Source organism: Microtus ochrogaster, unplaced genomic scaffold, assembly GCF_000317375.1.
Source record: "Microtus ochrogaster isolate Prairie Vole_2 unplaced genomic scaffold, MicOch1.0 UNK5, whole genome shotgun sequence".
In the NCBI taxonomy this organism is placed as follows: Eukaryota; Metazoa; Chordata; class Mammalia; order Rodentia; family Cricetidae; genus Microtus; species Microtus ochrogaster.
In genome coordinates this window covers 1,700,810-1,727,088 of record NW_004949103.1, presented here as the reverse complement: position 1 = coordinate 1,727,088, position 26,279 = coordinate 1,700,810, and the positions used below count along the sequence as shown (strand labels likewise).

Below are 26,279 nucleotides of genomic sequence, written 5' to 3'. Positions count from 1 at the left end.
CACACAGGCACACCTGCTGGAGAGGCCCTGCACACAGGCACACCTGCTGGAGAGGCCCTGCACACACAGCTTCAGGCCCTCTTCTTATCTTCTTGGTATTATTTAAGTTTACTGTGTTTTTTAGGCTACTTTTTATAAGCAAGGAAAAATGAGTGACTTTCATTTAGAATATTAACAGGGCCACTGCAGGAGGGAGGCAGCATTAGTGCAGCAATCCCCCCTGAACACTGCTTGCTACAGATTTTGCACAGCCAGCAAAGGCCACTGGCACTCTGTACATTGCCCCAGTGGCTCCAGGATTGGCATCTCTGATTCTGGGCTAGCTTCATGCCTCCACCCTTGCAGACCCAGAGTCTCCCTATCTCCCTGGGAGTACTCCTTTGTCACACTAGACAGTATTCTGGAAAGACACAGGCTCAGGACTCTACAGATGCTCAGGTGTGGCCAGAGAGCTTTCCAGACCCAGAAAGCGAGAAGGGTGGCTGGGAAGCCCAGTTCGGGGTACTCTATGGCCAAGCACAAGACCAAGTACACACTCACCTTTGCACACGAAGCACCTAATGTGGAAGTACTTGTTCTGCACGCGCAGCACCTCACCCTTGCACACATTCCCACAGGTGCTGCACAGGATCGCCGTGCTGGCTGGCTTCTCCAGGGGGTCATGAGCACCCTGGGGCTGCGACACTGCGGGGAGAAAGGAGTCAGGTTGAAATGAGGGACACTCAGCACAGGGAGAGCAAACAGGAGGCCTCCTGGCATGCCCCCACCCTCAGCACTGGACCCACATAGCATGAGGTGAATGGTCATCCCCTCCTTCCCTCTGGGGTTAAGTGACATTCAATTTGTATGACAGGTGACAGTTCTGAGGGCCAAGATCATTTGGTAAACCCACTGTGGGCTCTGTGGCTCCTCTACTCAGGGAGCTGTCGTATCCATATGGCTGCATACTTATCTATGATGTCCCAACATATCTCTGCGCACTCCTGGAGTAGCAAGGCAACCATTGTTCCCTCTGGAAGAGCAACTAACCCTTGTTATATTCATCCAGTACAATGTCAACACCCAGAGTCTCAGAGGGACATCACCAACCAGACATCTCAGTGGCCCTGCAGCCCTGGGACCCTTAGCCTCTTCTTCAGACAGCTGCATCCCTCTGAGAAATGGTCCCACATTTCCTTTGGGTCCCAAAACACCAGACTAAACATTGTCAATGACCGGCAAGAGTCAACCACAGTCAGGTAGGCAGTTGAAGGAGGCATTGGAGACCACCAGTTCAAGAGCCAGGGTTGTGGTCCTAAGACCAGGCACAATTAGGCACCAGGAATGACCCTGTGGCCTACGAAAGCACCTGCAGATGCCAGCACATGGGATGCTGGGCCATGGTATGGAAGCCTCACGTCTGCCCCTCAGCAGCCCTGTAACAGGGAAGTATCCAGGAGACTCTCAAGTTTTTACACTAAAGCAAAACTGAGTTTACTAGAGGAACTAAAGAGCCACAGGTCCCAGGTTGCCATACAGGGATCATGTGGGTCTGTGGCCAGAAAGAAGGGACTACCAGGCCCTGGCCTAGAGAGGCCACACACTCAGTTGATGCATAGACTTGCCACTCCAACAACGGACCCAGATGTATATTGAGACATTATGGCCGTGTATGGGACATGGGGTCTCCGAAGTTCAGACAGGGAGTGAAGAGGCCAAGGAAAGGCCATTGGCTGTCCAGCATGGCCTAATATCATCAAAGGACATTTCCTGGGTAGTCAGTTGACACATGATTAAGAAAGAGGTCAGAGAAACACAGTGTAGCTAGTCTTAGGGAGGAAGGACCATGAGCCATGAGAGCTGGCATCTTCAGAAACCAGCAAAGGTGACGTGGGGGTTCCACATGCAGCTATGGAAGGAACAGCCACAGCCTCAACTTCAGCCCAGCATAACCTGCCCAGCTTCAGTCCTCCAGTGCTGTTCACCTTCATTATTGCAGCCACAGGACACACACACACACAGTGACAGTGATAGAGTGACAGAGTGGAGCACACTAGCCATCTGCCCCTCTCCCCTTGCAATGGGCAGGACCTACCACTAGCAACAGCGGTCCACAAGAGTAATCTTAGCCAGCTACTGTCTGAACCATCAAGCTGAGAACAATGCAGAGCCATGCCCAGGGACTACAGATGCAGGGTGGGTATCCATGGCCTACAGCCACGGGCCAGAGAACCTGGCTCCTTCCACCACACAACACTGTGCCACAGCCAGCCATGCAGAAGGCAGGTGTTATCTCTAGTGACATCCTGGCATCTAAACCACACCTTTGCAGCATGATCCAACAAGCCCAAAATGGGATTGCTCACCTACAGCTGCTGCCTGACCTCTGCCTCTGTCTCCCACCTAGGACCGGCCATAGAAGCCTCTAACCTGTCACTCAGACATCTACCTCAAGGTACCACTTCAGCTTACCCAGGCCAATAGCTTCTGGGGGTTCTCTTCACCCTCCCTCTTCCACAGTACTTTTCCCACCTCTATGACCTATGCTAGTCTGAAGACCTCAGTAACAGTGGTGGCCCCTCAGCAACAGCATGATGCAGCCCACAGCCCTTGCTGTCACAGGCAGCTGGTCTCAATGCCCACATCCTCCCAGCCAGCACCTTGGCCTGGCCATGGTGGAACTTCCATGACACTTGCCCCCTCTCCCTTCACTACTGAACTGGATCAGAAATATCCGCCCATACTATAGAAAGCTGGCAGGAGGCCAGAGAGCCAGGGCCTCTGACTTAGCGGGACTTTGAGAGACTCCGTGTTGAGAGACTCCGTGTTGCCAGGGCTTTTGGCTATGTCAATGCTCACAGCTGTGCATGGCTGGTCCAGCGGGGGTCATCCGTGTGAGTCACTCTAATCCTGTGTGGCTCAGAGATACAGGGTGGGGCAGTGCTCCAGAACGTTTATGCCCTCCCAGTTTGGGACACAAAGGACAATGGGCAGCATCTTCTCTTGATCAGACAAGGCCGGGATTATATGGCCTGAATCTGGCTCAAAGCCAAGGTGAGCAAGAAGTCATCTTCAGATTTTGGGGTCCCATAAGCTGTGGGGTGAGCTGGTCTGGGATACAGTCTCAGCTCTGCCTCTTGTGGGGTGTGACTTTGAGAGAGTTCCTGTCCATCCTACTCCACTCACCCCCAGCCCCCCAGCCCCGCCTTCTATCTGCCTTTCCATCTGTCCTGCACATCCACCCACCCTCTGACTTCGATCTGTCCTTCCATCTGTCCTTTCCAACCACCCACCCTCTGCTCACATCCCTGGTCCTGGGGGAAACCAGGATCAAGGGCAGAAGGATTTGCTTAGCAACCAGCCCAGCAAACACTGATGTTTTCCATAACAATGACCACCATGTATTCAGGACTATGTGGGGGCTGGGTGTGGCTCAGAAGCACAGCACTTGCCTAGCCTGCAAAGACCCTGAATTCCATCCCCATCACCAGTTCCTAAGTTACTGGAAATGCATCTGGTTTGAGGGTAGAGCTATATTAAGAGTGTGGATTTGCTGGCCCAATCCCACTCTGCCCACTAGAGCTGCCTGGAGCTGTGGATCTGGTAGTGGTGCTGCCCTCTGGTGGTTAGAAGAAGAGCTGAGCTAGGCCAAGAGAGAGATGCCAGGAAAAGCCTGCTAAGCATCCCTCTAGACTAGTGAACTGGTTGCAGATTTGACGTGCACATCTTTTGCCCCTAGTAGGATTCAGCCCTAGAACCTGATGCAGCTGTGGACTAGCAAGGTCAAGTGTACCCACGGACAGGTAATAGCAAGCCTGCCCAGCCTGCTTGCTTCCTTCTCATTCCACCCTGTCAGTGCTTCTCAGAGTGGCAGGCAGAATCAGGCCATCTCCAGCTACTTGTGGACAACAAGACAGAGTCAGACAGATAGGAGGACATCAGGAAAGAAGAGTCCTCGACTGTCCCGTGCGGCATTGGGCATCTATGAGGGGAGGGGGGACAATGACAGGGAGCTGAATGCTGGCAGAGGAGGAGTACTCAGGATGCAGGGGTTTGGTGTGGTTCATCCAGTGACCCTAAAACCATGAAGCAAAGCTGAACAAGCTGTCCTTGAAGGTCAAAGACAGCCTGGCAACCAGGGGCACACAACTGTTAAGAAAAAGCAATCTTTTCAACTAATAAACTACCCGAACAAAGCCGACAAAGACCTAGGCGCCTCTGAGGCAGACATCTCTGTCCTTGCTTGGCTTGGGCTGGGCAGGGCACAGATTCCCCCTTCCCTGGCTCCAGGCCAGACGCTGTGAAGCCAGTCACTAGGGAACACAACAGTGTAACTTGTAGCCTTCCTTTCAGCACCCTCCTGAGGGGTCTGTTTAGCCCTCCTGACACCCCTGTGAAGCCAACATGGTGCTTACCTCACAAGCAAGGAACTTGAGGCCAAAAACAGCTAAATAGGACACGGTCAGCCATGCCAAGACTTGGAAAGACCAATCAGGAGGGAGCAGGGAGGCAATCCTGAGGCTCATAAGAGGGACAATAATCCAGGGGACCCAGAATTTTTAAATGTCTTTGGTGAGTCCAAATCATCCCATAGCTGTTTATCCCAGTGACTTTGGCTGGATACATGGCTGGGACCTGACTATGTCTGTCCCATCAGAGGGCCTCTCTCTGGGCTGCATTTGAGAGAGCAGGCATCACTCAAGGCCTGAAACCCTACATCCTGTTCCACAGGAGTCCAACTTGGGAGGAAGGGGCTTCGCAGGACAGAAGGCCTGCTCCCTCCCAGGAGGCTGATCTGGGGCCTGGAGTCAGTAGAGCCAAGGAATGAAACCCTTGAGCCTCTTGGTCCAGGGTGAAGCATGCTGTCATCTCCCAGAGGAGCAGTTGATAAGGCACCCACACTACCAGCTTCATCAGACACCAGCTTCATTTCTAGGCATCTATGCTCACTTTTCAGGGCCTGTCAATCTCCAGCGTTCCCTGCCAACCCCAGCTCTAGTTCACAGAATCACAGCTGGTGGTTTCTTCTGGGCTTTCTAGTCATTCCTGGATGTGCACGGGCTCCTTAGAGCCTGAGCTGAAGGCCTCTGTGTCTCCACCTCCGCCTTAAGAGCAAACCCCTGTGCCCCTGCCTCTGGAAAGTTCTCCAGGATTTCCCCAGGCTGGCAGGCCTTCACACCTGACTGCAGGCACCTGGGCATGGCATCTGCATGCTAGAGGGTCACTGCCATCTGTCTGTCAACTGCCCCGGACAGGGAAGGCCTTGGAAGGAGTCAAGTGACTCAAAGCCTGTCATGATGGACTTGCGGGATTGAGATGAGGCAGAAGTCTCTTGTATGCCTCCAGCAGGGCAGCAGAGAAACCCCTGGGCATGGAAGGTGACTTAGCATTAAGCAGAACTGGATGCCGATCCCTGAGGAGCTACAGAGGGACCGTAAAAACATGTCACCAAGGGAAAGCAGCCAATCTGGAAATGCTGCAGCCCATGATTTCCACCGCGATTTTCTGGAAAAGGCAAACCTGGCAACAGTTGGTAAGTGGCTGCCAGGTGAGGTGGCGCATGCCTCTAATGCAAGTACTTGAGGCACACTCAGCCAGAGCTCCATGAGTTCAAGGCCAACATGGTCTCTAGAGCCAGTTTAGGGTTGGGAGAGGGGAATGAACTGGGAAACTCTAAGAGCAGCCTGATAACACTGGAAAGGTGGAGGCATGTCATAGTATCTGTCTAAATCCACAGGACCTACAAAATGAGCATGGAACCTAATTCAGTCACAGACATGTTAATGGTGTATGTCAATGCTGTCCCAGAGGTCCTAATGCACATATTACAGCATTGCAAGATGTGACAACAGGGAAAAGCCATGCTGGGAACTCTGCCCTTTCTGTCAATTGCAAGGAAATGCTACACCCAAGGCCTAAATACAAGTGTGCAGGATTGTTGCTCCGTAATTTCTAGATCGGCTCTAATAGGTGGTTAACAACCTCTTACTGTGATAATAACAGGAAGTGTCAACTCAAGTGGTAGGGATCAGTCACACCAGGCTGTGACTACTTATACTTAAGCCCTGTGACAATGAACCCCCAGCACCAGGGAGCCTTGTCAGAGTAAAAAGAACCAGTTATGGAGACCGTCAACTTTAATTCTATCTGTGAGGACAGCACCCACAGGACTTCACTGCAACTCACACCTCTTATCCCCACAGCTAGACTCCAGCTGGGCACCTGTCCTAGAGCCTGGAGAAGACGAGAAAGAGTTGGCTGAATGATATTGGAAAAATGGCCAGACTCTCAAAGCCTGTTTGTATAAACCTGAAAATTGGGGCTAGTCTGAAGAATTCTGAAGGTCACACTGAGGTAGAGAAGCGCCCTGTGGTGTCTGACAGAGGTGGCATCTGGGGACAAAGCTCCCTCCTGGGCTCAGAGGCCAGAGATGCCATAGGCTGGGTCAGGAAGGGATTATAGAAAAGGGAAACTATTTCTTAAGGGACCTCAATGCCTGCGGCAGGGCCCACACACATTCCTTGAAAGGCTAAGTGGATATTCTAGGTTCTCAAAGTCCTGCAATCCCTCCTCATCAAACCTGGGGGCGGCACCATGTGTCATATGTGTATATATTATCTCCAGCTTCTCCCATGGGATCCCGAGCAAGGATGCTGTCTAAAAGCTCTGCCTTGCCATTCCCATTGCCCAGTCACCGGCCCATCCTTCAGTGATACCAGTCATCAGGAACTCTGCAAACTCTGCCAACTTCCCTGTGTAAGTCATGCCTGCAGGGCCAGTGCTGTGACCCTAAGGACATTAACAGTTCCCCTCTTCCTTCCTTAATTTTCCTGATCAACACTTCAGACCTTATCCAGCGCAATGAACCATACTGGACCTTGGAAGACCAGTATGGTCCAGTGAGCAAGGCAAAAGGTCCTGGTCCTGGACATGCTCCAGTGTGGACCCCACCTCACCATAAACAGCCAACCACCTCCTATAGAAGAGGCTGGATGTGGTCCCACCTAGGAGAATGACTCAGTGTGGGTCTGAGGCTGGTCTGGAAATCACTGGCAGAGATAGATGTGCCAGCCGGACATCACATACACACATGGCAGGAAGGGCTACATCAGGCACATGAGCTGTGGGGCAGCCAAACTCCTGTTTGACCTGGATGGCCGAGCACTAGCCGTGCTGAAATCCCTGAGTCTTTTCAACACTTTATTCCCTTGCATGGCCTGACTCCCATACTGTGTTCCATCCTTGCCTAAGCACAAGTGGTCCCTGGACCCTTGAAGAGGGGCCCGGACCTGGCTAGAAGTCAGAAGCCCAGGTTGATTATACTTTCTATTTTCTAGGATAGGAGGAGGGGTAGAAAAGGCGGGTCAGCCAAAGCGAGGGTTGTTAATGGCTGTCACACTCTAGCGGCCAAGGGAGCTTTGGAGAGTCTTTCAGCTGCTGCTGAAACAAACGGCTGCTCTGGGGTTCCTGAGTGTTCTTTGTTCTAAAGATACGAAGCGAGGTTTTTGTGACCAGGCATTTCTCCGTCCCGTGGCTCTGGTTTATCCACAGAGAGGGGTGTGATGTCCCTCTCCCTTTCAGATGGTTCTGTGACAATGAGCTGGGAGGATGCTCTAGGTGGAAAGCCGTTATCACAGTGTGGTGAACCCACAGTAGGCAGGAGAGCCTCTAAAAGTGACATGGGATGGAGGCTCGGGCTGGGAAGTATCTTCTGGGACAGGAGAAATCACACTTTGCATGCTGGCCTGGATCTCTGTGGGTGGTTGTCAACTGACCTGTCTGTGTCCCACTTCTGCCACCATACCCATGCCCTTCCAGGGGCACCTGGTGTCAACCAGTGTCTCAGGGCTGTGAAGACTCTGAAGGAGCCATGAACACACCAAAATCCACGACAACCTGCAGAGGACAGCTTCATCTGTGTTGCAGGACATGAACAACACGCTACCATTGGGTGTAGATGCCCAGGGACAGGGTGGGAAGAGTACAGGGTCTCTGGTGGTTGTAACAAATCCCCCAGGTTGTAAGGGACAGAGGAAGCCAGGAGTATGTGAGGTCCTTAATGAATATGCATTGTTAACATAGGTATAGCCATGTCAGGTGCCAAAGTACCATCCCATGGGAAAAGGGCAGAGCCTTCCCTCCTGGCTCAAGTGAAAATGTTGATAAATGTGTGCAGAAAATGTCCACCATAGCTTTCTTTCCCCTAGGTGCTTACAGCTCGGAAACTGTTCCCTATAGTGACTGCTCCTGTTGAGATTAGCTGAAGTCCCCACTACTTGTTCATCTCTCTATAATAACCCTGTCGCTTGGCTCATCCGTGGGCAATAACCCCACTTCTCTGTTCAACTCTATATAATAACCATGCTGAGTTTCTGGGGTGCTGAGCCTTCTCCATGAGAAAGCCCAGTCCACCCAAACCCAGCATTTCTGTCTGTCTGTGGGTCTGCCTTTTCTTCAAGTCAAGTCACTGGGAAATGTGCAGCACTGCACCAGGGGCATTGTGGCTGGGAACGACCCTAAGACGCCTGGATGAGCAAACATAAGACCTAGGTGCTGCTTTACTGAAAAGGGGGTTTTGCTCCCCAGAAGCATCCTCAGCAGCCCCATCCCTTGTCCATAGCAGCCACACTCAGGCCAGCCTCCTGCAGCAGATCCTCCACCTTCACACACCATGGAGTGACATACAGATGACACCATCTACCCAGGCTCACCCAACAGCCCTGCTGCAGAGGCTCTCCCCACCTGCCCACACCCAGATCTCAGACTCTAGCCTCCAGAGCTATGTTTCTGAAGTCACCCCGTCTGCGGCGTCTTTTGGCAGAGTTACAGAAATTTTACACACCAACGTTGTAAGTGACAGAGTCAAAAGCACCCTTGTGATCCACCCATTGCCATTCATTATGGAATGTCCACACAACAGTGGCTATACAGGGCTGGCCCATGATGGGGGGTTGATAGAGAGAAACAACTGAGATGGTCTCCTCCAGAGGCAAGGTCTGGGAAGAACACAGCTGAGAAGCAGCCTCAGCTGCTCCATCTGGCCATGGCTTCCAGGGAACACTAGCTTCAGCCCTATCTCTTGCAGCCTCAAGCAGCGGTCAACATCGTCAGCCACCATAACCTGCAGGATGGCATTTCATTGCCAGATGATTCAGCCTCTCAGGACCAAGGGCATCTGCTCTCACAGTAGCGTACAGATCAGGGACTTGTGGCCATCTGCCCCCACCCAGATCATCAGTGTCCAAGCCATGCAGAAGGCCTGTTGTGGCTTCTGCCCAGTGTGTCCCCATGTCACACCACTTTGTGCTTCAGCAGCAGAAGCAGCAGCAGCAGCAACAGCAACTGCCCACACAGACTCCTCAAATCTAATAGGAAACAGGAAGTGCTTCTGGGGCAATCAATCACCTCCTCACAGCTGGTCCAGTCCTGGGTCATTCTGCCACAACCTAACTCAGGGATGTCAACATTTGATTAAACCGGCTCTGTTTCCCCAGATGGGCTCCTTCTCGAGTGGGACCTGACAATAGGTATATCCTGGCTATAACTTAGCTGCTCCCAACTCCCCACCAGGCCTCTGGAGATGGGTGGCTAGCAGACAGCACCCAGTCTGGTGGGTGCAGTAGACCAGCTGTAAGCCTTCATGTAGCCCAAATGGTCCTGGAAGTCATAGCCCTGAGTTCAACACAAAGTGATGAGGGGATAAGTGGCCCCAACTCAGGGCACCCCTGAATCAGTAGCCCTAAAATGATCAGCTCAGGGCTGGAGAGGCAGCTCAGCTGGGTGAGTGCTCGCTCAGCTTAAATGCACGAAGCCCTGGGTTTGGCCCCCAGCACTGTATAAATTGGGTGTGGTGGCATGCACCGTAAATGCTAGCCCTCAAGAGCATCTAGGTCATCTTCCAGTACACGGCAAGTCTGAGGTCAGCCTGGTCTATGTGAGAACTGATGTAGAAACAAATAAATGCACTGGATTGGAGCAGACTGGTCATCACCGGCATGGGCTTGTTCAGGTCATGAGATGACACCCAAGTTTCAAATGTGCCTGCTGGGTATGAGCACACACTTGGCACTCAGTTTGGCTTGCCACCAACTAGTGTCACCTATAGGTCATCTAAGGGATCTAAGGCTTAGAGGGTGCTGTAACCTACAAGGCTATACAGTTTGAGACAAGCAGGCAGGGATGGGCCTTGATGCTACCCTGAAGGCTGATTCCCTAGCCCTCTGACTCCTTCCCCTTGACTTCTTGGCTCTTCTCGTGTCCTCTTCAGTGGGTTCAAGGAAGGCTGGTGTTGGGAAGGCATTTCCTGAGCAAGTAATTAAAGCTGAGATCGGAACTGCTGGCCGGGAACCTGGAAAGCTGACCTATAACCAGGCTGAGGTTCTGACAGGCCATGCCTAAGAAGTAGGCTTCCGGGCAACTTGAGCATGCCAACAGGGTCCAGTCACAAAGCACGAGGTTAATAAAGGGTGGACAAGGGTACACCAACACGCCGTCACGGCCTGCCAGCTTGACCAGTCCTGGCCAGGCCAGTTTCCGGAGACATGGAGACAAAAATATCTTGTAATTACATGAGTTCACTGTTGTTAGAGACCCAAAGAGAAGCAAGGGGTGAAGGACATGACAGTCCCCAGTGCCTTGTGCTGTTGGTGGCCATTCTGATTCTAGGTGCCATAGTAAGGTGAGACTACACAGTGATATCCTCTCTCCCGGTGTAGAAGCCACACCTGTCCTGGGAGGCCCTGCCTTCACAATCAATGTCCAGAGTGCCTACAGAGCTCTAAGGAAGGGATTTATTCAGCTCAAGCTTCTTCGGGACATGGTTGCTTTCACCTCCAACCCTGGGAGGCTCCAACCCCTTATTTCCGACATTCTAGTGGAGGTCGGGTACTGCTTCATTTTGATTGGCCTGTGCCTGGTTGGTGCTGTTAAATACAGTTAGAGGTCTGCATTGGAGACACAGGCTTCTCCGCCTAGTTTTGAGCTGGCTACCAGCTGTGACCACTTTGAGAGCTTCCTGTCACACCTGTGACCAGTGGCTCCCCTGTCACCCTCCAAGCAGCACCATGGCCGCTTCACAGGGCTCTTCGCAGCACCAAGGGCTTCAGCTCTGACGAAGCCTGATTTCTCTGGGTTTCCCTCCATGGTTCATGCTCTTGGAGTCATTTCTAAGAAACTGTAGCCCAATCCAAGATAATGAATATTTATCTTATTTTTTAATCTTAGCCTTTGCATTTCAGCTCTTTCTATAACTTTCCATAAATAGAATGGCCTCTCCCCTGCGCTGAGTGTCTCAGCAGATGCTGGCTCTCTGTAGTCTCCTCCCGGCTTCTTCTTCTGAGGAGCTGTGGTGTGGTTTGCAGTTGTCCCAGGGTGGGATGTGGTGCTGTGTTCTTGCTATCGCTGTCTGCTCTTTGTGATGGGTAAGCTGAATGTGTCAGCTCCCCACAGAGAAGACAGTCATTTAGGAAATGGACATGGTCACATGTCCCCAGCTCCAGCATCTGCAGTATCTTCAGAATAGCATGGAAGCAGGGTACTAAGAACCAGCCACCGGGCCCAATCCAGCCAAACTGAGGCCAGGAGTGAGCACTCCTTCCTTGGACCATCTGGTGGAGTAGCCACTGCTTTTTCTTTTGGGAGTGCAATATTATGCAAAATAGCTTTATGTTAACTTGGCATAAGCTAGAGTTATCTGAAAGGAGGGAACCTCAATTGAGAAAATGCCTCCATAAGATCTGGCTGTAAGGCATTTTCTTAATTAGTAGTTGATGGGGGAGGACCAAGCCCATTGAGGGTAGTGCCATCCCTGGGCTGGAGGTCCCGGGTTCTATAAGAACCCAGGTTCTATAAGACAGCAGGCTAAGCAAGTCATGGGGAGCAAGCTAGTAAAGCAGTAACCCTCCAAGGCCTCTGCATTAACTCCTGCTTCCAGGTTCTGACTTCCTTTGATGATGAACAGTGTTGTGGAAGTGTAAGCCGAATAAACCCTTCCCAACTTGCTTTTTGGTCATGGTGTTTCGACAAAGCAATAGAAACCCTAAGACAAATATCAAGCGTGTGTTGTTTGCACCAACATCCAGGGAACAAGGATATGGGTTAGGGTCCTTGCTGTTGGAAAGACCCTACAGATCAGGGTCAGGCAGAGATGCCAGAGAAGGATGCCTGGATCCTACTCCCTGGAGATTTGCTAGGCACTGTGCCTGGTTCTCATAGGAGGGTGGGAGCATTGTTAATAGAGGCACGAGCCTGGCCAGAGATGGCTACCCTGAAGCCTGCACAACTGCAGGCCATTTCAGACCTCTATTCTCAGTCCAGATCCTTTCCAATCTCCCCTTCTCTCTGGGCCCCCAGACCTGTCCCACCATGCTCACCCTGCAGGCCTTCCTACCAACACACAGCCCTCTAGACTTAATGCCTTAATCTCAGAGGCATGGCATCCCCATACCAGGAGAAGGGACGTTCCTATTATAATCCCTATTGACTGGCTTCCTTGGTGTAACTGTCAATGCAGTGGGCCCTGTTTACTACAGAACAGTCACAGTGGCCTTGACCCTTTCTCCCATATACTAGTTACCCTTTCACCAGCTGTGACCACCACAGTACTTCCAGACACCGTTACATGTGTCCTGGGGAACAGCAAGACCCCTTTGATAACCACCATTTTAAAGAAAAGAAAGACTGATGGAGACAAAGGTTGGGGAAGGAGGGAGCAGGCACAGAGAATCCACAGCCCAGCAACTCCACCCCAAACATAGGTCAGAGAGGCTGGCCTTCCTTCCTGTGAGCCCCAGTTTCTTCATCTATAAAAAGGGGTCACCCACCTCATCCCACACACTGTGAAAGTCCCCCGAGCCTATATATGATTGACATGATTGACACCTATAGGTGCTGGCTTTCACCATAACCACGAAACACCGAGCTGGATAGCACTCCCTTCGCTCAGGCTCCACCCTCCGAGCTCAACCATGGGTCTCAAGATTTTTCCTTCTCGCTAGAAGCTGAGTCTTCCTCCCTGGCTGACTGGAGTGAACACACAGCTATTCTGAGCTTTACCTGACCCTCCTCCAGGCATCCCCATGGAGTGGCCTCCTCCGGAAGTGCCAGTAGCGCTCCTTCCAAGCCTAGGCCCAGCAATGTGGAGACTTCAGGTGGCATCTGGGAGAGTGGAGAGCCTCTATGGCATTTGTGGCTGACACATCTCCCAATCACATGCCAGAGAGTCATGTGACAACTACCACCCCCAAGGCCAAGGCAGGGCAAAGCCAAGCCCTTCCTGGAACACTGAAATAGCATCCTGCCACATTGCTGCTCCAGAGATGCACCTGTTTTTCAGTATCCGGAAAGGGAACTCTGACAAGGCACTGGCAGGGTGGCATAACTGCTAGCCCCTGGGTTTGTGCCAAGGACAGTGAGTTTACAACCCCTCGGGGCTCTAGGTAGTAGGGGTCACAGCCTGTACCAGTGTTCCCAGATGCCTTAACAGCACCACCAAGGGGCACAAATAAATGTTTACAGCCCTGCTTTCCAGAGCTGTTGGACTATTAAGAGACAGGGAATGCCAAGTGGAAAGAGAAATAACCTAGGCATAGTGAGCCTGGCCTCCAGTGCCCTGTATATGGGAATGCCAAGTGGAAAGAGTGACAGTCTGGGCATGCTGAGGTCAGTGCCCTGTGGGCAGGCTATCCCGGGGATGCTACAGGCTAAGCTCAGCCCGCCCATCCTCCCCACATGCCTGGTGCTCACTGAGAAAGGGAATGCATAGGGGACCGTGATCTCTACACCTGGTATTCATTTCTACACTCTGTCTGCATCTCCCCATCATAGGAATAACTGCCATGACCGGTGGCCTCAGGGATAGGAACAGGGAGGGGAAGGAGGCAAAGATTGTCACAGGTGACCTTCCTGTGGAGTCTGGCTCTGGGAATCAATGATACCCACAAATGGGGTACAGATGAGCTCCTGAAGGAGGGTCTGTGAGGAAAGAGATGGAGAGGAGAGAAAGAAATCCCAGCCTTAGAGTTGAGTCAGTCCTGGCTGGGGGTGGAGTTATGTGTCTGCATCCTGCCCCATGCACCTTGTGTTGGAGAGAGCAGGGTCCTCTGGAAGGTGGACCACAGCTCTAGCTTTCTGAGTGGGACAACAGAGGGTGTGACATAGACCCAGGAGCATCTTTAAGCCTCCTGTGTGCTGAAGCACCTTGTCTCTGCTCACCAGTGACTGCCTCATCGGCCACCATGCCTTCCCCACCAGCCAAAGCACACAGTCTCCCTGCTTGTCCATTCTCAATTGTGGGACTGGGCAAGAGAAGCCCCACCTCCAGCTAATTGGCTTAAGCTAATGTGAAATCTGCATACTCCATTCCGAGGGATATGTTTGCTTGAGGGATGAGGGAAAGTTGGCCTGGGCTTTGGGGAAGAATACTCCCCTGCCCCAGGTCCTCCAGGATATGCCCCATTTTCTTCCTGAGGCTTTGGGATGAGGATGTGAGGGAGATGTGCACTATTCCTGCACTCCATGGAACCTTCTGTGCTAATGCAGAAGGTCTCAGAGAGACAGAACTTCTCTCCTCGCATCTCTAAGCCCTGAGAGTACAGTGAGGGGCCTCAGCCTCTTGCACTATGTCCTCCATCATTGGCTAGTGGCTTCCAAACTGTTCACACAAATGGACCTGCACACTGCAAGCAGCGAGCGCGCGCGCGCACACACACACACACACACACACACACACACACACACACACACACGTGTATATTTACCTGCAGTGGGTGGAGTTCACCACTCTAGAACCCACAGCCTCTCACTATTAGGAGTGTTTTCCTGTCCCGTGACTCAGTACAAGCAAGTTCATGTGGTTGGTCTGGACCATGGCTCATGGGCAAAAGTGATCATGTGACCCATTCCCCTTCTAAGCCTGAGCAAGCAAGTCTGCTCACTCCTGCTATGCCTCTGTGACTGTGGCAGGACACGTGAGGCAGCCTGTGGGCCTAGGAGGACAGTGAGAGAAAGAACAGAGGTCCCACACACGCAGCAAGAGCAGCTCATCTCCAGCCCACTGCACACCCTCACAAGTGGTAAGAATTCGCTGTTGGGGCTGGAGAAATGTTTTGTCAGTTTAGAGCACTGGCTGTTCTTACAGATTACCTGGGTTGAGTTCCCAGCACCCAATAGTAGCTCAAAACCATCTGTAACTCTAGTTTCAGGGGATCTAAGCCTCTCTTCTGACTTCTGTGGGCACCAGGCATCTACATGGTGCATATACATACATACTACATGCAAGCGAAACACTCATACACGTAAAGTAAATAAGTTTTTTTTTTTCAAGAAGAATTTGTTGTCTGTGAATGCCTGTGACCTTGGACTGTTCTGCTGTGGGTATATCAGCGTCCTGGGTCACCCGGGACAAATCATTGCTGACTAGGTACTAAGTATAACAGTTCTAGGGACCAGAGGCCAAGTGAGGGGTCACCGGGAAGTTCAGGAGTAGGTAGGACCAGGCTTCTCTGGACACTCAAGGGGAGATTCCATCCTTGCCTCTCCAAGCTGCTATGATTGCCTGACTCCCATCTCTGCCTCTGGGGTGATTTTCCTTCCTTATGGAGCTGTCTGTACTCTCCCCTTTCTTGTAACTATCCATGACAGCACTTGGGGGGAGGGCTCTGTCACATGATCCTGGGCAGTCTCCTGTCTCAGTGTTCTTACCCACCTGTGATTCTCCTGTTTTCCAACTAAGATGACAATTGCAGGTTGCAGGGCTGGTTGGCTTGTTTGTTTGTTGGCTTGTTTGTTTGTTTGTTTGTTTGTTTTCCCAGCCTCCCATACTTAGTAATGGTTTGGCTAATGTGACATTAAGTGTGTGCTGGGTCCCCTCAAAGCCACACTTGTCCTTATTGCGAGGGATGTGCTCTGCTGTTTCCTATTCAGTTCAACTTCTTATGTAAAGCCTGCTGCCGCGACCCACTAAACTGATTTCATGCCAGAGAACGGGTCGCCACCTGCAGTGCAGAACATTCTATCCCAACCCCCACAGCTGGCCTGGCAGGGTGGGGGCCACAGCCTGAAGAGCAAGATTTCAAGGGAAGAAGTGAGCCGTTTACAAAAACCCACAGTAGAGCCTCCGCCCCACCCATCCCACCCGGACACTTTACCTACTCTCCATACTTGGCCTCATGCCAGAGTCCACGACTGCTGCCTGTACCCCACCAGCACAGAGGTACCAGCTCAGACCCACAGGAGCCTGAGTTTCCGAGAGAGAAGCGTTTGCTGAAGGAAGCAAAGGCTTCGGTATCATGGTGTAGCTATCCAACTCATCTTTCTCTCTCTCTCTCTCTCTCTCTCTCTCTCTCTCTCTCTCTCTCTCTTTCTCTACTGATGGGCTCGGAAGTGTCCCACCCTAAGAATCCCTTATCGCATTTTCACACAGCCCACCACAACCTGACGCCCCAGTGTCGTGACTTCCACTGACTTCGGAAGTACACCTGAACTCAGGATATTTGCATATGCATAACGGGATGGAGGGGACCCTGGCCTAGACTTCAGATTCATTTGCCTTACGTCGATCTTCTGCAGTCTGAAGGTAACTTGACATCATATTTTAAATAATTTTGTGCACAAAAATGAAGGTGCATGCTGTGGAATTTTCCATTTGTAGCATCGAGCAGGAACACCAAAAGTTCAGGGTTTGGAGCATTTGAGTTTTGTATTTTCAGCTGAGGCAGCCTCCAACTAGGCTAACAGCTTCACCTTTTTTTTTCCTGGAACTAGCTCTTCTAGACCAGGCTGGCCTCACACTCACAGAGATCTGCCTGCCTCTGCCTCCTGAGTGCTGGGATTAAAGGTGTTCACTACCACTGCCTGGCTACATCTTCACTTTTGAAAGTGGCTTAAAACAAGTAAATTCAGGTACCAGAAACACGACACCACAGAGATTTTTCAATGTGTCTTTAAAGTATATAAGACATGGATGGCTCTTTATGGACAAACACACTCGGGATCAGAGGAGCCTGAGACTTTGCCTAGGCGCTGGTAAGGAATGTCAGCCCTCTCTTAAGGCCTGGACCCCCGTCAACCTCCCTGGGAGACCCACATACTCTCAAAGCCAGGGAACGGCTCACCGCTGTCTTCTCAATCACCGCAGTAAACCCACTGCCTCAGCTCTGCCATTTCATTCTCTTACCCAGCACCCTGTGACCTTTTCTTGGGGCCTATCTGTCCACGTGTAGATCAGGGATGTGTCCCACTTGGGTTGCGGGAGGCTGAGGAGATGTGCCGGGGCGTGGCTGGCCCTCAGGGCAAGCCTCTTCTGTCAGTTCCTGTCCATATCCAGGCCAACTGGCACAACATCCCGTGAATAACAGGCATTGATTCCCCCACAGCTCCAGAGAGCAAAGGCACCAAATTGATGAATGCCAGGCCCGCATCTCCTCTGTGACCTGGGGGGGGGGGGCTTTCCCCATTTCCTTCCGGCCTTGTTGGTCACAGGCCATTGGGCTGTCCTTGGCCTGTGGCTGTACCACTCCCATGGCCATACCATGACCTCCTGGCTCTACCTACCATCTGCCTTTCCTCTTCTAGGGACAACAGTCAGACCAGATGGGGCTACCCTATGTCAGGAACTCATATTGACTAGATGTCTACAGCGGGGCAGAAGCTGGCTATCAGGGAAGCCTCTGGAGTGTGCCCCACCCCCTAGCATCCTTCTTCCCGCTTTCATCAAGGTGACCTTCAGGCTTGGATCAACCAGAGCCAGAGATCAGTACCTGCAGCACTCTCCCCTCACTCTTTACTGCCACCACTGACCTCAATCCCTGCCCTCCTGACCTGGGTCCCCTGTACAAATGGCCATCTTTGGGTATTCACGAGCCCTCCCAGAACATCCCTCATCTCTGCATTTTGAGAACTCAGCAAGGACACAGCCCTCCCTCAGTCCCACCCCCTTGCCTGTCCCCATGCTCCTTTGCTGTGCACACCCTGGAAGTCAACCCACCTGTGCTCCTCCTCACCTCAACCAATGCCACTGCGGGACAGTGCGCCACACAACTCCCCTTTAGAGTAATGGCCAGGGCCCCTAAGGAACCCACAGGTCTTAGCCACAGTGGAATAGAGCCCTGAACCTGGACAGCGGAGCTCCTCAGGCAGATGTCCTCCTCTATGAAGAATACACACTCCTGCTCTCAACAATGCAGGGAGTGCCTGTGGAGCTAGGCATGGTACTACGGTGTCCATAGTCTCATCTTACATGTCACTTATAGGCTAAGGACGTGGCAGGAGATAGACACATAAGTAACCTGCTAGGCTGACTATGGTCAGTACAGTATGGAGAAGGGAGGAGGTGAGCTCCCGGCTGCCTGAAGGCATGGGGTACAAGAGGCAGAGGACCTCTCTAGGGAACGACAGTCACATCAACCTTCAAAGGATAACAAGAAGCTGAAGAAGGCAAGGGCAGATGCTAGAGCCCTGTAGCCAGGAGACAGCAGAGGCAGGAGGAGCCCAGGGGAGCCTTGAATGCAGGATAAAGGGGTCTCTTGTCTGTTTGGTAGGTGGTCAAGGTATTAAATGAGTAACATCTGAAGGGCTAGGGTCTACACTTCCCCTTCCAAGGGCCTCTCTCTACCACACCCTATTTCTGAGTCCAGCAACAGCTGCCCCAGGCAGGAAGCCACCACCCTGCTGCCCCCCAGCACACACCCTTCCCAATCCATCAGCCAGGCTAAAACCAGAAGGGACTCCTCTCCCTGTGTGACAAGATGCAGTCCACTCAGCAGCTGCCATGACAACACAGTCCACACTCCAGCTCCTTCTTGAATCAACAGGGCCATGACAAACAACTGGACAAAAGGCAAACCAAGAGTAGACGGGAAATCCACAGGCACAGGCCTCCGGGATCCCAGCACTAGGACACTGACACCTTCCTCTCTTTAGACCAGTGTCCTGCCTGGTCAGAGCATGGATGAAGCCCACAGGCCACTAGCTGCTGCACACAAAGTATACTTAGGCAGGTTCCAATGGGATCAGGCATCACAGAGCCCTGGCATCAGCTCAGACGCCAGTGCCCAGCAGGCCCCTGGGTGTAGAAAAGGGGGCTTGTGCCCCTTTCTGTGTAGGTATTCACTGGGACACTCTTGGTGAAGGCAGGAGGGATTGGGCCATCCCACCTACAGGAATGTCCTTCCTCTTCTATCTCAGGGTGCATGCTGAGCCCTGCGAGGGAATTTTCACGGCAGCCAACGCAAGCCTACAGACTCAGCCCAACCTGATGCCTCGAGCAAACAGATCTTGATTCTTCAAGCACATCAGAAACGTTAGGCAAAAGCAAAAGAACAGAAGGTAAAGATCATTTTAGAATAAAGGACAGAGGAAGGCGAAACACGACAGACAGACAGCCATGGTGTGGAGCCTAACCGGGACCTCCAGGGAAAGGAGGGAAAGAGGTCCAGGACACCGTGAGTAACCTGTCCTGAGATGGAGCTCACTCCCCAGTTAATAAATAGTTAGTAATACCAAGGTGGTAGAAGCTGCCTGTGGCCCAGTGGATCATGGGGACTCAACTCTGCAAAGAATTGATGCATTTCTCACGGGACTGACTGCCATGACACCAGACCACCCATGTGACCAGATGCTAATGCAGTTGTCCAGCTCCTGGCTTCCTTTCTGGTTTGCCACCATGCAGTGACACAGCTGGGCCCTCACCAGGTGCCAGCACGATGCCTCCTGAATTTCCTGCCACAGAAGCCATGAGCCAAATGAGATGTGCTGAGCAAAAGAGCAAATGTAACAAGACATCAGCAGCTAGTGTGCCCAATGAGATGGCTTACAGGGTGTTTGCCGTAATTTATTTTTACAATTTCTCGCAATTTTTCTTTCCAAAAGCACATATTTTATAAAAAAAAAAAAAAAGTAGGTAGAAAGTTGATGAAGCGGAAGCTAATTCCACCAGAGAGAAGATAGAGCTCGACTCGCTTGCTTGCCCTTCAAAGACCTCTGCAAAAACACAGACAGCACAGAGCACAGAACTGGCTTCACAGCTGTGCAAACCTACCCCTTGCCTCAGTTTCCCCATCTGTCATAGAACTGGAAAATCCATTTTGTAGTCTAACTTCCTCATTGTCCTTCTATCTCTGGCACCTTCAACAAACACAGCCAATCAATCATCTGTCTGTCTTAGCCACCCACCCCAACACACAGACAGACAGACATATAGACACACAGAGGCACACACACAGACAAACAGACGTACACAGATAGACAGACACAGAGACACATACACAGAGAGAGAGATAGACACACATATATAGACACACAGACACACACAGAGACAGACATATAGACAGTCACACACGGAGAAACATACACACACACACACACACACACACACACACACACACGACAACAACAATGCTTCCCACCTATGAGTTCTAAAGTAGGACTGAGTGGTATAGGTACCTGGCTCAACCTAATGTAGGGTGAGGAGCAGAAACAGCCAGTCTGAGTGAACTAGCATGTGGTTAGAGTATGGAGGAAGCACACCACAGGCTGCTGGGCGGGAAATGAGGGTGAGGTCGGCTCTAAAGGGTAGCGAGTGTCCCCTGAACCCAGTGCCCACCCAGAGGCTGGTACCTAGGTACCACCTAGCTTCCGATTTGTCAGCTGCAGATTGGACGCTGGGACACACAGGCAGATGTGGAAAGGCAAACACAGTTCATCCCAGGGGAACAGCATCAAGTCTCAAAAGGAAGGGCATTCTGACACGTTAGCACTTGTGTGAACCCTGAGGACACAGGCTAAGTCACCAAAGGACAAGAATTGTGTGATTCTCAGATAAGAATCCCAGTGGGAAGAACTCACACAGATAGAAAGAAGACTGCTGAGGGCCAGGCCAAGATGGGAAAGAGCGGGCTAGTCTCTGGAGGATCTCATGATGCATGCCTGGACCTAACTGTAAAGACCAGACTAGCCTGTAACTCAAAGATAATCAACTGAGTGCTGGGATTAAAGGCATGTACAACCACACCAAATGGATTTCCGTTGCATAAGATGGAAAATTCTGGAGGTGGGAGGTAATGATGTTTATATTGACAGTGTACTCAGTACCCTTGAATACTCCTAAAATGGTTCAGTGAGTGGTGCTGTGCTGTATCCATGATTTAAAAACAAACAAGCATAGGACTTCCCACAGCCACCCTCTGTACCTGGGGTAGTGGATGGGGACTGGCAGGGCTTACTAGAGAGAAGAATCATGCCACCCTGAGGCAGGTCTGTGGGTCAGCAATCCATCGTCCCCCAGAGTCTCTAGATTGGCAGATAATACAGTGGCTGTGGACTCTGACAACAATGTCCACTCTCCAAGCCATGAAGGTGCCAGGGACAGAATATGTGGGGAAGTGGCACAGAGTGCTTGCTCCCAAGCCGCTTAGTCTCAATGTAGGGCACTGAGTAGCATGGCCATGGATCCAGCTTGATTTTCAAAGAGCCAGCAGCTAGTTTCCCAGCTCAAGCCCCAGCCACCCCAGGCTGCAAAGTGCTCAGTTGTCTGGCACACTGAGGCTGGCACACTGAGGCTGGCCATTGAGCCATTGCAGTGAACATCTCTCTATCCATATGTTGGGAACCTGTACCCAAGGTGACTGTGGGGTGGAGGCCTTGAGTGGTAATGAAGTAAGAGCAGAGCCTTCAGGATGAGATCAATGTCCTCATGAAAGACACCTAGAGAGCTCTATAAGAGGGCACCAGGCAGAAATGCAGCATGGGCCCTCTCTGCCTTGGCCTTGGAGCTCTGACCTATGGGTGGGGAGAATCCATGTTGAGTCTCTAGGCCTTCCTGCAGTCTGGCACTGCCATTCACAGATGTGTGCACGCCTGGCCCAGAGCTGTGCAACCATGCAGTTTCTGGAAAGTATTGGGACCCCACCATGACTCAGAGGCTGAAGAATCAGGGCATCCAGAACTGGCGGAGGCATCCCCTTTCCAGGAGCGCCTGGGTAAAGTGAGTAGACAAAGAGGCCATGAAACAGAGCCTGGACAGACAGACAGCCTGTGTCATCTGAGACAGAACAGCAAGGGGCAGCCAACAGCTGAGCCCTCCATACCCCACTTCCAGCACCCTCTCAGAAGAGCACAGCAGGGAGCTACCAGATGGGGCGTCATGAGGGGGTGGGTGACAGGGACAGGAAGGGAAAGCTACCCAAGACAGGGAACAGCCTGTGCAAAGGCGTGGCTGTGAGAAGAGAGGCCTGGGTGGAAATCTCCACAACTGAGCAAAGTGGGCCAGGGAATGTGAGGTGACAGGGAGGTCAAGGAGGGGAAGCCATAAGTCAGCCCTTAGCCAGGCTACTGTGAGGCTGCCACCCCCAGAAACAGTCCCACCAAGTGTCCAATAGTGCAGGTACTACAGAAATCAACATGGCAGTCCCCCAAACACCTAAGCACCACGGGTTCCCTGGGTGGCGTCCCCCACTAGACTCACTGTCACACGGTAGCCGCTCCAGCAGTAGCTATCCAGTGTCTGTCATCATGAACAAACACAGTGTCCATCCAAACTGTGAACGCACCATGAATAGGAAGGACAGTCAAATGTAACAGCACATGCCTGTAATTTCGGCACTCGGCGACTGAGGCAGGAAGATTCTATCTTTCAGACCAGTTTGAGCTACATAGCAAGACTCTGCCACAGAAAGAAAAAGGAAAAAAAGGTGGGGAAGGAAGGACATTTTTCCACCTTCTAGAACATGGACGAAGCTGGAGGACATTGTATTGGTTAAATAAGTTAGTGCTGAGATATAAATACGGGAGGAATCCATTTGAAGGAGACCCCAAAGGTACACACCGAGTACATGGAGACAGAACAGGGAATGCTGGGAGAGGTGGGGGCGGGGGCGAGGTCAGTGAGGACAGAGTTTTGCATGCAAGAGTTCTGGAAATGGACAAATTACTAATGGCAATTATAATTATTAATTACTAATTACAACTGGTCACTTAAACGTGGTTTAAATAAACCTTACATTGTAAATATTTTACAATAAAAATCAAATAGAACAACTCACCAAAACAAAAGCTGCTCTCTACCTGAAGACAGGAAAGATTCTGGCTGAGCCACAGCAGGGCCCAGAAAGTGGAGTTGTTCTCAGTGGGGACAGACTTGTCATGGAAGGAGGTTGGATGCTGGTGGAGGCTCAGGAAATGGGACTCAGAGGAAAGCAGGCAAGGTACCCAACCCGGGGGAAGTCCAGAGACCCTTGAGAGAAGCTGGAGGAAGCAGACTGTGGCCACAGTCATTCCTGGGTGGCCAAAGGACCACCTGCTCTTTCCAAAACAAACCTTCCTCTTGCATGCCTTGCCCCTCCTCCCTGGCCCTGTGCTGATATTAAAGATGAAAAAGAAACCTTGAGAACATGCAGGTAAGGGCACAGCCACAGCACAGGTCAGCCCCCTCAGGGACAAAGTCACTCAGGACAACAGAGGGGACACCCAGATTTCTCACACTCCAGGGTCAAGGGCAGGGGAATGGCAGCCAAGAGATGCTTTGGAAGCTGAAAAAAACAAAACAACAGCAAAAAAAACAAAACAAAACACAGAGGAGGCCTGGGCAAGTGGACAGTGTCTTTAGAAACTCCACAATGGACAGCAGAGCCAGCGGCCCTGCTTGACCCCAAGCTCAGACAATGTCACCTCCTCTGGGCCTCCCCCTGCCTAGCCTGGCCCTGTTCACACAAACCACTCGAGTCCTGGCAGACCAGATGTCACCAAGCATCAGAAGGTGGTGAAAAGGGCCCGGCCCTTGGGCCTCCGTTCCAGCTTTACCTCTCTCCAGCCATGTGGCCGTGGCTCTCTCTTCCCTGCACGGTTCTGAGGATGCTCTGCAAAGTCTAATGAGTCTCCAATTTCGGACTGCTCTGAGATGTGTGCAGCCCTGTGCAGATGGAAGCTGTAATCATGGATCATAAACCCACAGGCCCAGGCCCGAGGCTCGACCTGCTTTAATTGCTGGTTTCTTCCTGCTCTGCGAACCGCAGCCTCCCTGCAGAGTTCAGAGCTCGCCCTGCAATTCATTTATGCCCACCAGAGTTCATGGGCACCTGGGGAGATGGCTCTTGCCAGACACACACACAAGCACATTGATGTGGGTCAGGCGGCGGATATCTGAACGACCCAGTCTCCCTTAGTAGGAGAAGAAGGCTTGTGCAGTGCCAGGCTCTGGCTCTTGGCCTGCGAGTTGGGGAGGCAGAGGTAGCTGGCCTCTCCCCTCAGCCCTGAGCTGCTACAGCCCCCAGGACGAGGTGGCCTTTGGGAAACAGGCTCTGTTCCCACCTGACTCTACAGAATTGCAAGCAAAGACTGGTGGCTCCAGGGTCTCCATGCAATTCAAGCCCCTCCCAGCATCTCTGGCTCTCATGATCTGTGTGGTCCTGGACACTGTGGTCGCCTGTCCTTAGCCAGGAACTCCCCCAGGGCAGGGACCCTGTGTCCTGTCACCACTGCCATATGCCCTACCTGGGGACAGCACAGAGGGCCCCTCAATGCCAGGGAGAGCACTAGTGGTGTTTACAATGACTTTCCACCTCTGGGTGTGGAAGGCATATGTCCTGGTCACCAGACCTCACAATCGCCCTCAGTGGTCCTGATCCTGAAGGACCAAGCCTTGGAGTCATGGCTTCTACAGCCTCGGCAGCTTGGTTCATTTCCCAGGGTGCTTGCAGAGGCTGCAGCATTTGTGACTGGCTGTTGGCTCCGGGCAACTCCAGGGTATGGCTGTGGTCACATCATGGACAGGGAAGGGACCCTTGCCCATGACAAGTCATGTAGCCCTGGGCTCATGGTTCCTGGCCCCAGCATGCCCCTCAATTAGAGCTGTGGAGCCCCTGGCCCACAGCAGAGTCAGCTGGAGTGGCCCTCAACAACACTCAGGACTGGGAAGAGACATAGCATGTGGCCTCGGTACCTGCTTCCCTCCCATCTGTAATGACAAATGCCCGGGTCCTCCCTTAATCACACCAGCTCCTAGTACTGTCCTCCCTCCCTCCCATCTTAAACACAATGCCACCACAGCGGTCCTTGTGGCAGGAGGGGCAGGGCTTGTGGAACATGGAGGTCCTGGACAGGCCAGCGGTACCAGCACAGCTCAGGGGACCAGGAATCTGCATTACTGGTGCTCAGGTCATTTGGCTTCTCATTATCCTCCTCACCTCCCCATGCTTCAGGGCTGGGGACCTCCCTAGACACAGCTTCTCAGGACCGGAGAAGTGCAGTGCCCAGCAAGGCAAAGACAGACGAGGCGCTCATGAGGCCGATGGCACAAATGAAGCTATTCCACCACATCCTCCTGCAAGGGTGCCCTTCTCTCACTCCTTTGCCTGTCAAGCTTCTATTTGATTGTATACCACCTCCTCCAGGCAGCATGCCAGGATTTCATTGAGGTAAGTCTCCACCCACAGCCTCCTTGAGAAGTTCTTTCTCACCATGAATAGTCAACATATTGTCTGTCTTCCTCAGTGGCTGGGAGCTTCTGGGGGAGGGACGGCATCACAGACAACTCTGGCCAGGGGTTGACACAGAAGTGACTCTACCAGCTTATCTACAGCCACTGTACTATACTGGCTGTGTTAGGGACCAGTTGCCTAAAGGACACTGTGGGGGGAGGAGGCTACCTTGTCAGAAGGCAAGATCTGGAAGACATGCCTGCTGGTATCTGTCCCATCAGCAAGTGTCATGTCCTTCTCAGGCCCATGGATGGCAGACTCAGCTCAAGGGGAGCTGCTAGACATCATAGAAACAGCTGACTGCCCACCTCAGAGAAATGCCCTGCTAGCTTAAGCTGCCCCTGGTCCCAGATCTGAGCAGAGCGCTAGTGAGACACACTGAGCCTCAGGGTGTGTAGGGGACTTGGGGTCAGAAAGAGGAGGGGCCTACATGAGAGCAGACCACCAATGGGAGAGAAACCCCAGAGCCCATGGGACAAAAATCACCCCAGACTCTAACTTAGGGTTAGATATAGTTTCTACAGTGCCAGCCAAGGGGACACAGGCCCCATTTCAAGTAAAAGTGAGGACTCACCTTTCCACAGTATGTACCAGCACCACAACACACCAGCACCACACACCAGCACCACAAATACCAGCACCACAACATACAACAACACACCAGCACCACACACACCGGCACCACACACCCCGGCACCACACACCAGCACTACACACCAGCACCACAAATACCAGCACCACAACATACAACAACACACCAGCACCACACACACCAGCACCACACACACCAGCACCACACACCAACACCACACACACCAGCACCACACACCA

At 52.1% G+C, this 26,279-nt stretch overlaps 1 protein-coding gene across 20 annotated transcripts in view; it reads right to left on the bottom strand.

Annotated features, from left to right (window-relative positions):
- Nucleotides 1-26,279, bottom strand: part of Ablim2 (actin binding LIM protein family member 2) — a 124,667-nt gene that overhangs the window by 82,966 nt on the left and 15,422 nt on the right. For all 20 annotated transcript variants that reach the window (XM_026788625.1, XM_026788629.1, XM_013353298.2 and 17 more), the window contains exon 2: nucleotides 541-684. In XM_026788625.1, coding sequence (XP_026644426.1) covers nucleotides 541-684 — 144 coding nt within the window. The remainder of the gene's footprint in view (nucleotides 1-540; nucleotides 685-26,279) is intronic.